At 35.3% G+C, this 14,398-nt stretch overlaps 1 protein-coding gene across 2 annotated transcripts; it reads left to right on the top strand.

Annotated features, from left to right (window-relative positions):
• Positions 1-11,561: 11,561 nt before the first annotated feature.
• LOC124895246 lies at positions 11,562-13,685 on the top strand. Of its 2 annotated transcripts, XM_047405697.1 has the most exons (3): positions 11,562-11,692; positions 11,902-12,417; positions 12,588-13,685. In XM_047405697.1, the coding sequence occupies exons 2-3, from the start codon at positions 12,249-12,251 to the stop codon at positions 13,280-13,282; spliced, it is 864 nt and encodes a 287-aa protein (XP_047261653.1). In that variant the 5' UTR covers positions 11,562-11,692; positions 11,902-12,248; the 3' UTR covers positions 13,283-13,685. The 2 variants fall into 2 exon arrangements, with proteins under 2 accessions (XP_047261653.1, XP_047261654.1); XM_047405698.1 differs by lacking the exon at positions 11,562-11,692 and having other exon boundaries at positions 11,727-12,417.
• The last annotated feature ends 713 nt before the right edge of the window (positions 13,686-14,398 follow it).

Raw genomic sequence — 14,398 nt, 5'->3', positions numbered from 1 at the left:
ATTCACATAGTGTACGATCGACTAATATGTACAATCAAGGATATACTAAGTATACAATCGACGATAGACTATATATTACTTTTTACTCTTCAGAAAATTAGTCAAGCTACAGTACTGTAAAATGAACAAGACATACATATTTGATTTGAGTTTTTATCTGTACAGAAGAATAACAGCCACATACAAAAAACAAGGGATCAGAACAAAGATGGTAAACACAATGTTAAAACAAACAGAAACATACTTATATTAAACTTGTTTATTGCATTACATAATAATATTTACAGCAAAAAGGGAAAAATAGAAGACGCTTTCTTCTAACAAAATCCTACAAAGAAAGCTTCTTCAGCAATAAACAAACCAAAAAAAACTTAAAAACATAAACTAAAATAAAAAAGTAAACTAAATTATGGGGATGGGGGGTGATGTAGTCGTTGCCGTCTATTCCAAGATGCCCCAAAATTTCTCGGAGAAAACAAGCAATTCATCAGAGCTCACGCTCCAAGTACCGTCGATCTTCTCCCAGGCCGTAGAAAAGACGGTCAAAGTCGTTTCAAAGCAGCAGCAGATCATAGGTATGAGGTGGAACTCATCTGATTGGGCGAAGGGGAATTCTGCGACCAGGCATGATTTTAGTTTTTGGTGAAAAAAAAGAAAAAAAGGGTTTCTGATATTTTTGGTTTAGGGACAAGTGAAGGGTTACGTAGAAAGAGAGACTGTACTTATAGACCTATAGATGGCGCCCGTTCATATATCCACCCAATGGTAGGTCGACTTATGTGAGAAGAGAAAATGTTTGGTTTGCGTATACTAGCGGTTTTTCTTGTGAACAGACGTTTTGTGCAGCTTTTTATTAAATAGGAATGGGAAATAAAGGAAACAATGATTCATTGCATCGATTGGAGAGATAAGGTGAGAAAATGATCAAGATAGAATGTTAGATGAGCAATAATATAACCAATACATAATATTTTGTAGACCTTTGAAAATATACACCATAGACTTTACGTAGTCTATTGTAGACAATAATTTAAGTTGATTACAACTGAAGGTTAAAATCTATAGAAATGCATACTTAGCCACCAAAACAGCAACTTTACAATTGAAGCTAAAAAAAATCCTATTTATGATTTGATGGTCATTCTACACGTGGTACTTTTGTGCCTGGATTTCTTGCATATTGAACACCTATTACTCATTTTGAACGTGAGTGTATCACCACGTCCTTAGTGCGTTTGAATTTCTTCCTTTCGAGTTTGGGATCGTAGGGGGTGGAGAAATTTTAGCGTCTAGCAATTCCTATGGCACAGTCCATTCGGCCTCCGGAGGGACAACGTTAATTGCTTTTGAGTATGCAAGGAGGTAACTTTCAGATTTATAAATTGGTGAAGAGTAGTCGTAGGTGGATTTACCATAACCTTCGCCATCGCTATACTTTGCCCACAAAACTGTCATCACATGTTCGCACGATATTTTCACCAAGTCAAATTTCCGATAAGAACAACTCCTCTCCAAGAGATTTACCTTGGCAGTGACGCCGTTGCCGAACACCATGTACTAGTCGAGAACCCCGTTTAGATTACTCACATACAAGGAATCACTCGTGCTCTTATTATCTCTTAGGATCCTTTCCGCATAAGGCAAAAAATTGTTCTCTTTACCATCGACAAAGGCATACCGCTCCCTAAACTTTTCACCAAATTTTTTAAAAATTGAATTGAATATGTACGATACGGGGTACTCCCGTTCATCCATCAAAATCGAGTTGAGCGACTCGATAATGTTTGTGGTCATCACGTCGTACCTATTGCCTGGAAAGTGTGCTCTACTCCATTTTTCAAAATCAAGCACATTATCAAGGACATGTGCTGCCTCGAGGTAATTACTCTTCAATTCCGCAAAATTATTATGAAACTCATCAAAGGAATAAGCCTTTGTCGTGGTGTAGAATAGATAAAGATGTTCTCTACAGTGTTGATTTACGCAAATATTTTCAGCGAGGTGTCTCATGCAAAGTCCGTGATATGCATGACTGTATACATGGGATAAGGCATTGGCGATGCTAATGTGCCTGTCGGAGATGACATATAGATCTGGTTCATCTTCTACGATAGACTTCACCTTCTGAAAGAAGAAGGTCCAAGAAGCATCGTTCTCTTTATCGACGACACAAAATACAATCGAAAAGATATGATTTTCAGTGTCCTATACAACAGCACTTAACAGAATGTCCCCTTACTTGCCATACAAATATGTGCCATCGACGGCAATTACCTTTCTCATATGGGCATATCCCCGTATGCAAGCTCCGAATGCTAAGAAGTAGTAAATGAATGATCCATCCATCCGATTTACCATGATAAAGTAAGAAGACCCAGGATTCAATAACTCCACCGTATGGGAAAAATCCGGCAAGCAAGCATATCCGTGCTCCGGTGTCCCGCGAATGATATTCTTCACAATTACTCTTCCTTTCCAACACATCCAATAGCTTGTGTTGCAACGCAAATCCTTAAACATAATTCTTTGAATTTCTCCTATGCTTGGACCCTTACCATCCCAAAAATGATTTACGCATACTGAAGCAATCAATTCGGATGAGGGTCTTGTGTTCAATACCGCACGCGCGCAACTCGACATACTTGTATATGCAAAATCTGTCCGAGGTGTTGTACTTTTTTGCCCGCAACAACCAGCCACAACCATGAGATAAGCATTTCGCCTTAGTCAATTTTGTACAGATCTTCTCCATATAATAATCAAAAGACTACCTTGCCGCTACTGCATCTAATAGCATTTTCAGCTCTTTCTTATCGGGGAATGTTTGACCACAATAGAAATTGGTTCTGTCAGTGAAAGAGTATCCTGGTTGTGATCCCATTTCACGGTCTTCTTCGTCATATTAAGAGTCCGATGAAAAGTCTTCCATATGAATAAAATCATCTTTCATATTAATTATATTATCGCCATCGTTCTCGTAATCATTCAAATCATCATTGATCAAATCATCGTCGACTATCGGGCTCCGCAATGGGGGTGCTGATGAATTCAGTGGTGCTTCAAAGGACCTCTCAACCATATTTATCCTCAAAATAGGCCTAAAGCTATTTTCATCAACATCCATTATGTACGTCAGCATACGTGCATCGCTATTTATGATCGTAGGATTCACCTTTTCTCTCGAATGTATTAGATAACTAATCACCATGTCGCTGGCGCGCAATCTAGATCCCCGCTCTGTATTATGCTTGCAACGAATTCATCGTACAAAATGTTATGGCAAACAAAAATGAGAATTGTCACCTTGGTAAATGATCTCTATTTTCAACATTTGGGAGTCTCACCCATTCTCTCATGAAATCACCAGAAACCAGAATAAATTCTGCAATAGACATCCTAGAATTAAGCTTTGGTCAATGGTAGATTACGCTTAGGGTCTATGTCGGGTTGTATGCACGGTCGATGACTAACGATGATGGGTCAATGGCTATGCAGATATTTGTACAAAAACTTAAAATTAAAAATATTGCTTCTAATCAATGATTGTTGAGTTTATGGAATAGAAAAATGAACTTGGAGTCGCCTGAGCTACTGTAATGCACTTTCTAAAGTAGTTTTGAGTAATGTGAGTGATTTAAAGCTTTTTAACAATGGTGGAAAGTGTGTTTGAGAAGATAAGAAACAAATGGGGCAACAACGGATGCAATGGACAAGCTTATGATATTTGTGGACTGATTTAAAGCTGATCACCAAAAAAGAACGCCGGAAAAGTGGTCAAAATTGGAGCTTTTTGGAGGAAAAAATAACCACCTTCTATTTTTAGCTTTTGATTTTTTTAAAAATATTTTTGGAAAACCTAGATATTTTTGTATATATAATGGTGGATGATGGAGTGGGTTGAAGTGTATTATTAGAAACTTGTGGGTGAATTTATTAAGTGAGAAGTATTGGGTTAAAGTGAATTATTATAAAAGTTAGGGCTGAAATTGTTAAGTTGGAAAAGTTGGTGGTGAGGTGGAATTATGTGGGTATTTGGCCAATTTTTTAAAACTTTTAGGTATTTGGCAAAATAGTTTTGAAAAAAAGTTGTTTTGGCATACTTGCCCAAGTTTCTGGGGCAAGTTTGCCAAAAGGATACTATGGAAAACTATTTTGCCAAAGTTATAAACTTCTTGAAAATTTTGCCAAAAAGACACTTAAATCCACATCATCATCAACTTTTTCAACTTAACAACTTCACCCACAAATTTTATAATGATTCACTTTAACCCAATACTTCCAACTTAATAAATTCATCCACAAGTTTTAAACAATACACTTTAACCCACTCCGTCATCCACCTTATATATACAAAAATATCTAGGTTTCCAAAAATATTAAATAAAAAAATCCAAAAGCTAAAAATAGAAGGTGGTTATTTTTTCCTCCAAAAAACTTCGATTTCGGCCACTTTTCTGGTGTTATTTTCCGGCGATCAACTCTAAATCAGTCCACAAACACCATAAGTTTGTCCATTGCACCCATTGTTACCCTATTTGTTTGGTATCTTCTCAAACACACTTTCCACTATTGTTAAAGAGCTTGATACCACTCACATTACTCAAAACCACTTTAGAAAGTACATTACAGCAGCTCAAGCGACTCCAAGTTCATTTCTCTATTCCATAAACCCAACGATCATTGATTAGAAGCAATATTTGCAATTTTAAGGCTTTCGTACAGATAGCTGCCCAGTCATCGACCATTGATCGTCATTCATCAACCGTGCATATAACCCGACCTAGACCATAAGCATAATCTATAGTCGACCAAATCCTAATTCCATGATGTCTATTACAGAATTTGTTCTAGTTTCTGGTGATTTCATGGGAGAATGGGTGGAGACTCTCAAATGCTGGAAATGGAGATCTTTTACCAAGGTAACAATCCCCGTTGTTGTTTGCTGTAACAGTTCATATGGCGAATTGGTTGCAAGTGTAATGCAGGGCGGGTATCTAGATTGCATGTCGGGTGATATGGTGATTAGTTATCTAATGCATTCAAGGAAAAATGTGAATCCTACGATCATAAATAGTGATGTATGTGTGCTGATGTATATGATGAATGTTAATGCAAATGGATTTAGGCCTATTTTGAGGATAAATGTAGTTGAGAGGTCCTTCAAAAGAACAGTAAATTCATCAGAACTCCCACATCCGTGCCCGGCAATCAACGGCGATTTCAGTGATTATGAGAATAATGACAATCATCTTATCAATATGGAAGATGATTCTATGCATATAGAATATGTTTCATCGAACTCGTAAGATAATGAAGAAGATCGTGGAATGAGATCACAACAAGGATTCCTTCACCGACAAAACCAATTTCTATCTTGATCAAACATTCGTAGACAAGAAAGAGCTCAAAATGCTACTAGACGCAACAACGGTAAGGCAGTCTTTTGATTACTGTTTTGAGTTCCGCCTCATCACTATGATCTGCTGCTGCTGCATAATGACCTTGATCGATTTTTCTACGACCTGAGGAGAGACCGAGCATTCTTAGAGCGTGAGCTCTGGTGTATTGCTCGTTTCCTGTGAGCAATTCTGTAGAGGCTTGGCATGAACGACAATGACTACATCACCCCCCAGCATCCCCCTAATTTAGTTTAGGTTTTTATTTTACTTTATGTATTCAAGTTTTTTTTTTTGTATTGTTCATTGCTGAAGAAGCTTTTGTAATAGGATTTTGTTAGAAGAAAGCTTCTTTAATTTTGTCTTTTTTGCTTAAAATCCATGTAATGCAATGAACAAGTTCAATCAATATAATTATTTTCAGTTTGTAATGTTTTTCCTCTTTTTTGTGACTGTTATTTTTTTGTGGTTATTCGTCTATGCAGATAACGTTTAAAAAATTTATGCATTGTTAGATCACATAGTCTATATAGTCTATCATTGATCGTATACTCTGTCAGTCCTCGACCTAACATAGTAGTCGATCATCGACTATGTGAATCGATGGGCCATGTTTTGGAGCTGGTGGAATAAAATAATTAAATTAAAAATGATATAAACAGATAATAACATGTTTTGGGGCTGGTGAAATAAAATAATTAAATTAAAAATAATATAAACAGATAATAACATGTTTTGGGGCTGGTGGAATAAAATAACTAAATTAAAATAGATTTAAATTGATAATAACATGTTTTGGGGCTGGTAGAGTAAAATAATTAAATTAAAAATAATTTAAACTGATAATAATATATTTTGGGGCTGGTGGAAGAAGATAATTAAAATAAAATAGATTTAAATAGACAATCTTGAACTGTTGGTGATACTTAATAGACTGTCATCGATGTTGGCCCAAAAAACAAATATCAGTAAAAGATATACTTGTGCTTTGAGGGTCCATCGACTCATCCGGTCTATCGTAGACCTACACCTTTAGGAGTGCATCAATGGATCTCTTAATTATGCGTAGACCACGGTGATCTATGTACACTGCTATTGACCAACACTTGAATATTGTTTAAAAAAGAATAAATAAATTAAAAATAAATGTAAGGTGGGTTTCTACACACGTGAAGGAGTGTAAATAAGTCACACAATCATATTAGAGTTTATGCAAATTAGGGGTGGTGTATTAAGGAGTGTGTGGATGAGTAGTGGTTGAATGTTCAATATCCTAAGAGTAATGTTTGTCAAAGTCCAAGTATGTTTTGAGGATATATTTTGTATTTGATGAATACACATTCCACATACTCCTTCAATCACCACCCCCAAATCAAAAGAGTATGTGGAATGAATAGTGGTTGAACAATCATCATTCTCAATACATACTAGTGCTTTGAGAAACATTACTATTAGGAGATTGAACATTCAAACCCATCCACACACTCCTTAATACACCACCCCTAATTTGTATAAGCTCTAATATGATTGTGTGACTTGTTTACACTCCTTCACATGTGTAGAAACCCACGCTACATTTATTTTTAATTTATTTATTATTTTTAAATAACATTCAAGTGTTGGTCTATAGCAGTATACATAGATCACCGTGGTCTACGTATAATTAAGAGATTCATTGATGCACTCCTAAAGGTGTAGGTTTATAATAGACCGGACGAGTTGATGGACCCTTAAAGCACAAGTAAATCTTTTACTGATATTATTTTTAAACATGTTATTGAGGGTCTATCGATTACACGTGTCTATAGTAGACTTTAGTATCTCGTTGATGGATGACATAGATCATGATCTACGATAGTTTATTAAGTGTCACCACCAATTCCAAAAATAAAATTATTGTTTCAACGATAACAAATGGCTAATTTTGTACTTAACACTTCTTTTTTACTTTACATATAAAGTCGTCACTCCCTCATTATTTTATTTCATAACTTTATTTTTATTTAAATATTCTACAATGTCTCAAGAATCTCAAACATTTAATTCTAAAAAGACTCTAATTTGTCATTGTGGGAATGCGGTTGTCTTGAGGACGTCACGCACAAACTCAAATCCAGGTTGCAAATTTTATAACTATGCAATTGCGAAGGTGAGCCGTGTATGTCTTTTTTATAATGTTAAGTTAATCATTATGTAATTATAATTTATTTTCTAGGATAATGGCGCATGCTCGTTTTTTAAATGGCTCGATGAGCTATCACTTCCAAGCAGTCCATCAACGTTGAGTCCGGGATCCGAGACATCAAATTTTCGTCACTTGGCAAAATTTAATCTACTACAAAGGCTCCAAGAATACGAAGAAAATAGAGATTTTCTTATGACTTTGTTCAAAGAAGTCGAAGAACAGAGGGATCACCTTAAAGTATTGCTACATGACACCCAAATAGAGAGGGATCAACTAAAATAAAAATTAATTTTTGGCCGAAGAAAGGAAGAATGACCTAAAAATGATGTTATGTGCTATAATGCTAGTATTCTTTCTTTGAAAAAGTGTAACATGGATGTAGTGATACTGAATAAATAATAATACTTCTATTTTTCTACAATGTTAATACTGTTTTTGATAGAATCATGGTCGATCAATCAACACCTCAACTTAAAATCAAGCAACATTGTGATGATAGACTATGCAAACAGTATACGGAAGATTAAATATTAATTCTATGAAATAAAAGAATGTTTCAAATGTCCTACCAACAGATCATTCAACACATTAACAATATTAACATCCAAACATTTTTTTCCATTTTCCTCATTATCAGCATAGGTATTGTTGATTTCATCAACGATATCCACGAACCCAACTTCTTTATCTTCTCCTCCTTCTTTGTCTGCTATTTCTTTCATTACATCTTCAGCTTCATTTCCTTCTTTTTCAGCAGCTGCTGCTTCTTTCTCAACTTTTTTTTCTTCCTCAACTTTTTTTTTCTTCACCTTCAACAGCTGCTTCTTTCTCACCTTCCTTTTCTTCCTCAGGATGAATGGTTTTTTTTTACCTATTTTCAACACAACCTACACCTGCAGAACAAATCTCCCATTTTTAGTTCATAGACCACAAGTCTATCAGCAGAAATAAGTCAATGCTCAAATGAAACCCCCTCCCCCCAAAATAAAAATAAAAATAAAGAAATGCCCCACCAAAATCCAACATGCAATATCAAAATCAAACTAGTGCACCTAATCAAACTAATTAGCTATTAATCTTTCAATTTCCACTATTTCAGCAACCATATTTCAAAAGAATTTTATACGTCTAAAAATTGATTTCAATCTAAAGCATTCTGATTTCATAGACCACAGGTCAATTTCATAGACCACGGGTCTACGAACAAAAACATGTCATTGTTCGAATCAAAATGCCAAAATAACTCTTCAAATAACGATTATCCCACCATTCAACACTTCTTTGCTAAAAAAAAAATTGGAACTAAACCAAAACTCCTTAATAAATCAAATTCAAAAAAAAAAATTCCTACATCACTACGAATCGATTAACAAAGAAACCTATTTAAATGGATCTACAAATGATCGAAACATGATGTTAACTAACCTTATGAAGCAACAACGAGCTCTTAGCAGCTGCAGAAGAAGGAACAACTAAAATGACGTTTGAGGAGAAGAGTTCTTGAAAGCGGGAGTTGGAAGGTAATTTAAGATGAGAGAGAAGATTTTTTTTATATATTGGAATAAGTGGATGGGTGTTAGGGTATTATGTTTGTAAAGTTAGAAAAATGATACAATGGTCCCTTGGCCCACACGTGAGCCTACTTTTTTCAACTTTTACACACTTTTTATACCCTAATCCTAAAAAATAATTCAAAAGAAATTTAGTATCCCTTTGACAAAATAGTTTTGAGAAAGGTAGCTTTTGCCATTTTTTCCCAAGTTTCTGGTGAAAGAAAAGAGACGTATCTTGTCTATGTCTGTTTGTGCGTGCGTATATACTCTTTCGGTGTCTACTCTCTCTTTTTCGTTTTATTTGTCCACTATACTAAAAATAATTATTTCTATTCGGTTGTTCAATTTAAGAAATGAAGAGAATTTTATTATATTTTTTTCACTCTACCCTTAGAATTAAATAACTACATAAAGTAATATTAGTCAAATTTAGAGTTTCAAAATATTATTATAAGGTTAATTTGGTAGAATGCATTCCTAATTAAAGTTTTTTTGTGAGGTGTATAAAAGTAATATAGGGAGTACATTAAAATACAACTTAGTTATTGTTTTAAATACACCATATATATAATTCTAAAGGTTATCTATATTGCGCTTGACATTATATATGCGGTATCATTTTTTTCTGATTTATGCTAAAGAAATCCTGATTAGGAGAGTCAAATGAACATGCTGGGTTAAGATACTTCGAGTAAATAAATGGATTGGCCTGAAATGAATTAGGTTGGAATGGACTAAGTGCCCGTTTGAAAGAGATTATAATCTGGTCAAAACAGATTATAATCTCTTTTTAGCTTATAAGGATGTTTGGTAAAACTTGAAGTTGCTTAAAAAAAGTTATTTTAACTTTTTAAACTTTTTTTAAGCCAAAATTAATAAGCTGCAAATGATAGTTTTTTTTTTTTCAGCTTATAATTTTTTAAGTTTGACCAATGAAATTACATTTGTGTCCTAATATTTTTTTGCTTATTCCAATTCTACCCTTGTTGGCCTACTGCGTTGGGACTCTCTTTTCTTGACAAACCAATTTATGTCACTGTAGCTTTCCCTTTTCAACAAAAATACCTACTACTACTTGTTACACAATTCATAATTTAAAAAATAAATAAATTATTTTTGATTTAATTTATGTGATAGTTTTTATTTTGCGAGAGTCAAATAATTTCACTATAAATTTGATAAAAAATAGACTTATTTGAATCTCGAAATTTGATAGATACCACATAAATTGAGACGGAGTGGGTGAGTATGGATTATAATCTTTTAATATATAACTATCTTTTTCAAACACAAACATTCAACACTTAATGTTTTAAAACAATATTTTTTTAGCGCACAAATTAATAGTCATTTATGAAAATATATATATATTAATTTTAATTTGAATCATTTTTGTAATAAAAATTAATAATAATCAACTATATATATTATTAACATTTATAAGGGTATTTCAGTCATTTTGATTTTAAAAAAGTGCTTAAAAACATTATTTACCAAACTCATCAATAATTTTTTTCAGTTTCAGCACTTTTATCTAAACACTTAACTGCTTATTTTTAAAATAAGTTCAGCACTTTCAAAAGTAATTTTCAAAAACTTTTTTTCAGCCATTTTTTCAGCCCATCCAAACAGGCTCTAAACATAATGACCCACCGAATTTGACTTAATTTTTTTCAAATGGTCCACACCATTAGTCAAGTTCATCCCTCCTCTTCCATCCACCACGACTCAAGCCTTGAGGTTTGATTACTACCCCCAACCCGCCTGATCCAACCTAGCTCAAGATCCAAGACCCAACTTTGACCCGATCCTGACTTGAAATCCAGGATGAGAGCCTCAACTTTCAACCTCAACCCGAGCCCGACTACCTTTCCCTCCCTTTTTATTACACTTGAGATTACAATGTATATGTTGTTATTGTTATTATAAAAGGCCCCTCCAAAAGTTTAGTAGTCTTTTTATTATTTTCTTAAACTATACTTTTGGAAGAAGTAAAATAATGCACTTGAACTAGTATCTTTCGAACTGTATGTGGGGTAAAAATCGTCCGAGGAAATTTGCCCAAATTATATTCTGTATTATTATAAGTAATAGTTAGGCCAACACGTGATGGAGCGTATTGAGAAAACATTTGACTAATACAAATATGCTTTCTCTAATAGTTTCAACTTTTAGATCACTTCATAAATGAAGGGTTTCTAAAGTTAATTGACACTCCTTTTGCAGAAATTTGGCTTGAGAACGTCAAACAACGGTGGACATTTTTTTCAGTCGGTATGTATGTCTTTGCGATTATGCACCAGATTGCATTTCTTTCTTTCTAGAAGATCATATATATTGGACTTTCATGTTTTAGATAGTTTCTTTAATGCTATAAGTGATGCCTTTCAAATTTTTGAATCAGGAACTGGGGTCGTCGTTTGCAGCACATGATCAACCAAATTTGTTGGAGAGGTCAGCAAACAAAGGAAAAAAGGTGGTATACTTAGACTATCAAATCCAAGAAGCTACACAGAATCATAATGGGCCGAACAAGCATTTTGCGAGAACCCACAGTGGTAGGTAGCATTGACTAATTAGTATTACCTACTAGTAATTATACTAGTGGTTCATTAAGTTAAAACGTGGGGGTTGCAGCACCGTTAATACATAGTCCTCCAATAGTTCAATATCAACTAGTCATCATCAAAACATGATACAACACATTACATAGGTATCATATGTATTTTAAGCTATTATACCATCTCAAACTTTTCGTGGTGCACAGTTTGTAGGTAATTCACCATTGGTTCAGCTTCTTCCGGCAAACTCGAATTGTTAGCGCAAGGTCTGAAAAACCTAGGATCATCTGGATCTTCCCTTTTGAACCCCCATTTACAATTGAAGCAATGCGGAGGTCAATAATAAAAATGTTTAAAAGGGATGATATTGCTGGAAGTAATTATCATCTCTACTCCGTGAATAAGCAAAAACAAAGAGGTCCAAAGCCGATCGATACAAGATGAGCAAGTGATAGAATTGTTTATCACTAATTGGAAGCCTGATCATTCTGTCGCCTTCGTTATTGATGTTGTACCGCATAATCAAGTGACGGGAGATGTGAACCTTTCTGACATGGTGATGGGAGATGTGGACCTTTCTGGCATGGGAAATGAAGGAGGTAGAAAAAGTCAAGGGAAAGGGATAAATATGAATCCAGATGGATTCATAATGGCGTATGAAGCTGTGCACAAGGAGCTTAATGCGACTGCAAGAGATGAATGGATGGCGACCATCATAGGAGGTACGTAATTAAGGATATTTTATATGTTAGAATTTTGTTTAAACAAAATTGTATGCTTACCAACATTATATACTTTCTCAAAGCCATGCATATATATATATATATATATATTTGGAGGTGTATGCATGTTTCAAATACTCCTATTATATTAATTTCCTTTTTGCATGCAGCTTCAGTGAGCACTGTGAAAACTTATCACAAAAAATTCTACGGTTCCCCTATACTTATTGCGCCTTCAACTCTGCATCGCTTTGAAAATGGTGAAGCTGCGAGGCACAAGAGGATGAGAATAGGAGAATCCAGTTCCACACTTGATCGGCTGTGGCACATAGAGGGAAATGAATACCCTGCAGGAGGAGCTGACCAAGAAGTGCAACCGTCAGATGACCAAGAAACGCAACATTCTTCCGGTCCAAGCAACCTAGAGGTGGCTAGTATGGAAAAGAGCCAACATATAATGCCAGAAGAGACGACTGAACGCGGAGCTGTACAACGAGTGCAACCGTTGATGGAGTTGGATTCGGTAATCGCAAGAAACATGGAGGTAATTAGCCATGACAATACGCCAGCTGGGACGGAACAATTCAGAGCTGATTCGCAGATGGACGAAAATCCAAGCAATATTTACGTGGAGGAGAATGAACACCCTGCATGTGCAGATGCAGATGCAGGTATCAATGTTGTTGATAAGCAGTCCAGTTACGGGAACCGCAGAGTGTCCGATGTAACTGGTGAACCAGGATTGAACATGATGCAACCATTGGATCGTTGGGCCGACTTTGGAGACATCCCTAAGGAAATGGACAATTATGATTTCGGACGTTTCTTCGATGATGTCCCTGAACCGGATCATGATGATAATTAGTGTCATGGTTAGATGAGAGCGTGCGGCGTGCGTATGTTTTCTGATTGAAGCACCAAAAAGTGTGGAAGGATAATATACTTCCACTCTTAACCAGAGGTCTTGGGTTCGACCTAGGGGATTGGAGGAACTCCATATAGGAAGAGCTTCTCCCTTTCGGTGGGGCCGTACACGGCATGAATCCGCATCAGTAGGATGGGTTTCGGATACTGGATGCATAAAGCAGAAAAAAAAAGTTCAATTCTGTATTGCATACATAAGTTTGTAGCCAGTCTTTTGGGAGGATTAGCTAGCTCGTGTCCTTGGTGTACTAAGTTAGTTGTGTGAGAAGAGAAAATCTTCAGTTTTGCGGGTCAAGATTAAACTGCCATTCAAGTGAGAATACATACAAATACTCTTTGTATTATTTCTTCGTGAAGGCAGAGTAGTATGCACGTGTTTGCTTTCTGAGAATTTGTGAGTTGTAATAGTGTGAAGAGTGCCTATTTTTATTGTATGTGTGGTTTTTTCCTTGTGCGTTCGCTCAGCAAAATCATCGTTCCCCCTGCTTATTCCTTCTGCAAAAGATGGAATCCAGTTTAATCATTCACCATTTATCCAAGAATCTCATATTACAAGCATCACATGGATCAAAGCTGATTAATTATATTGTATGCATACGGAAATTGCAAGAGAAGACCTGTTACATAATCATTCCCTCTATCCTTTATGCTTTAACCTGTCTGATTGTAATGCGTATTAACCAATTGCTAATAGGTAACAAATAAATTAAGGTACTTCTTTAGATCATGAGATATATATACACACACTTAAAAAGTGGAAACTTCTTAAACTTTTACTGCAACAAATCAATAAGAATATATTGTGTGTGTGAGTGGTGGGGTTATGGACTAAGATATATGAACACTTGTCTTCCCTGTGTCGAAAGCCCAATTTTCCAGTATACCGAGGAAGGTAAAATTGTTTGGGTATTCTTCGGGCCCATTGCCCATTTCAATACATGATTGTAGTAGGATGATGATGTGCAGGATTTACCCGAAATAACATGCAGGGCCAGAGGATCGAGTCTAACGCTTGAAGAATATGTGTAAGCTACATGTATACCAAAGATGTGCAAAT

The sequence above is a fragment of the Capsicum annuum genome, unplaced genomic scaffold (assembly GCF_002878395.1).
Source record: "Capsicum annuum cultivar UCD-10X-F1 unplaced genomic scaffold, UCD10Xv1.1 ctg80848, whole genome shotgun sequence".
Classification (NCBI taxonomy): Eukaryota; Viridiplantae; Streptophyta; class Magnoliopsida; order Solanales; family Solanaceae; genus Capsicum; species Capsicum annuum.
The sequence above is the reverse complement of the archived record's forward strand: the minus strand, read 5'-3'. Positions and strand labels throughout refer to the sequence as shown.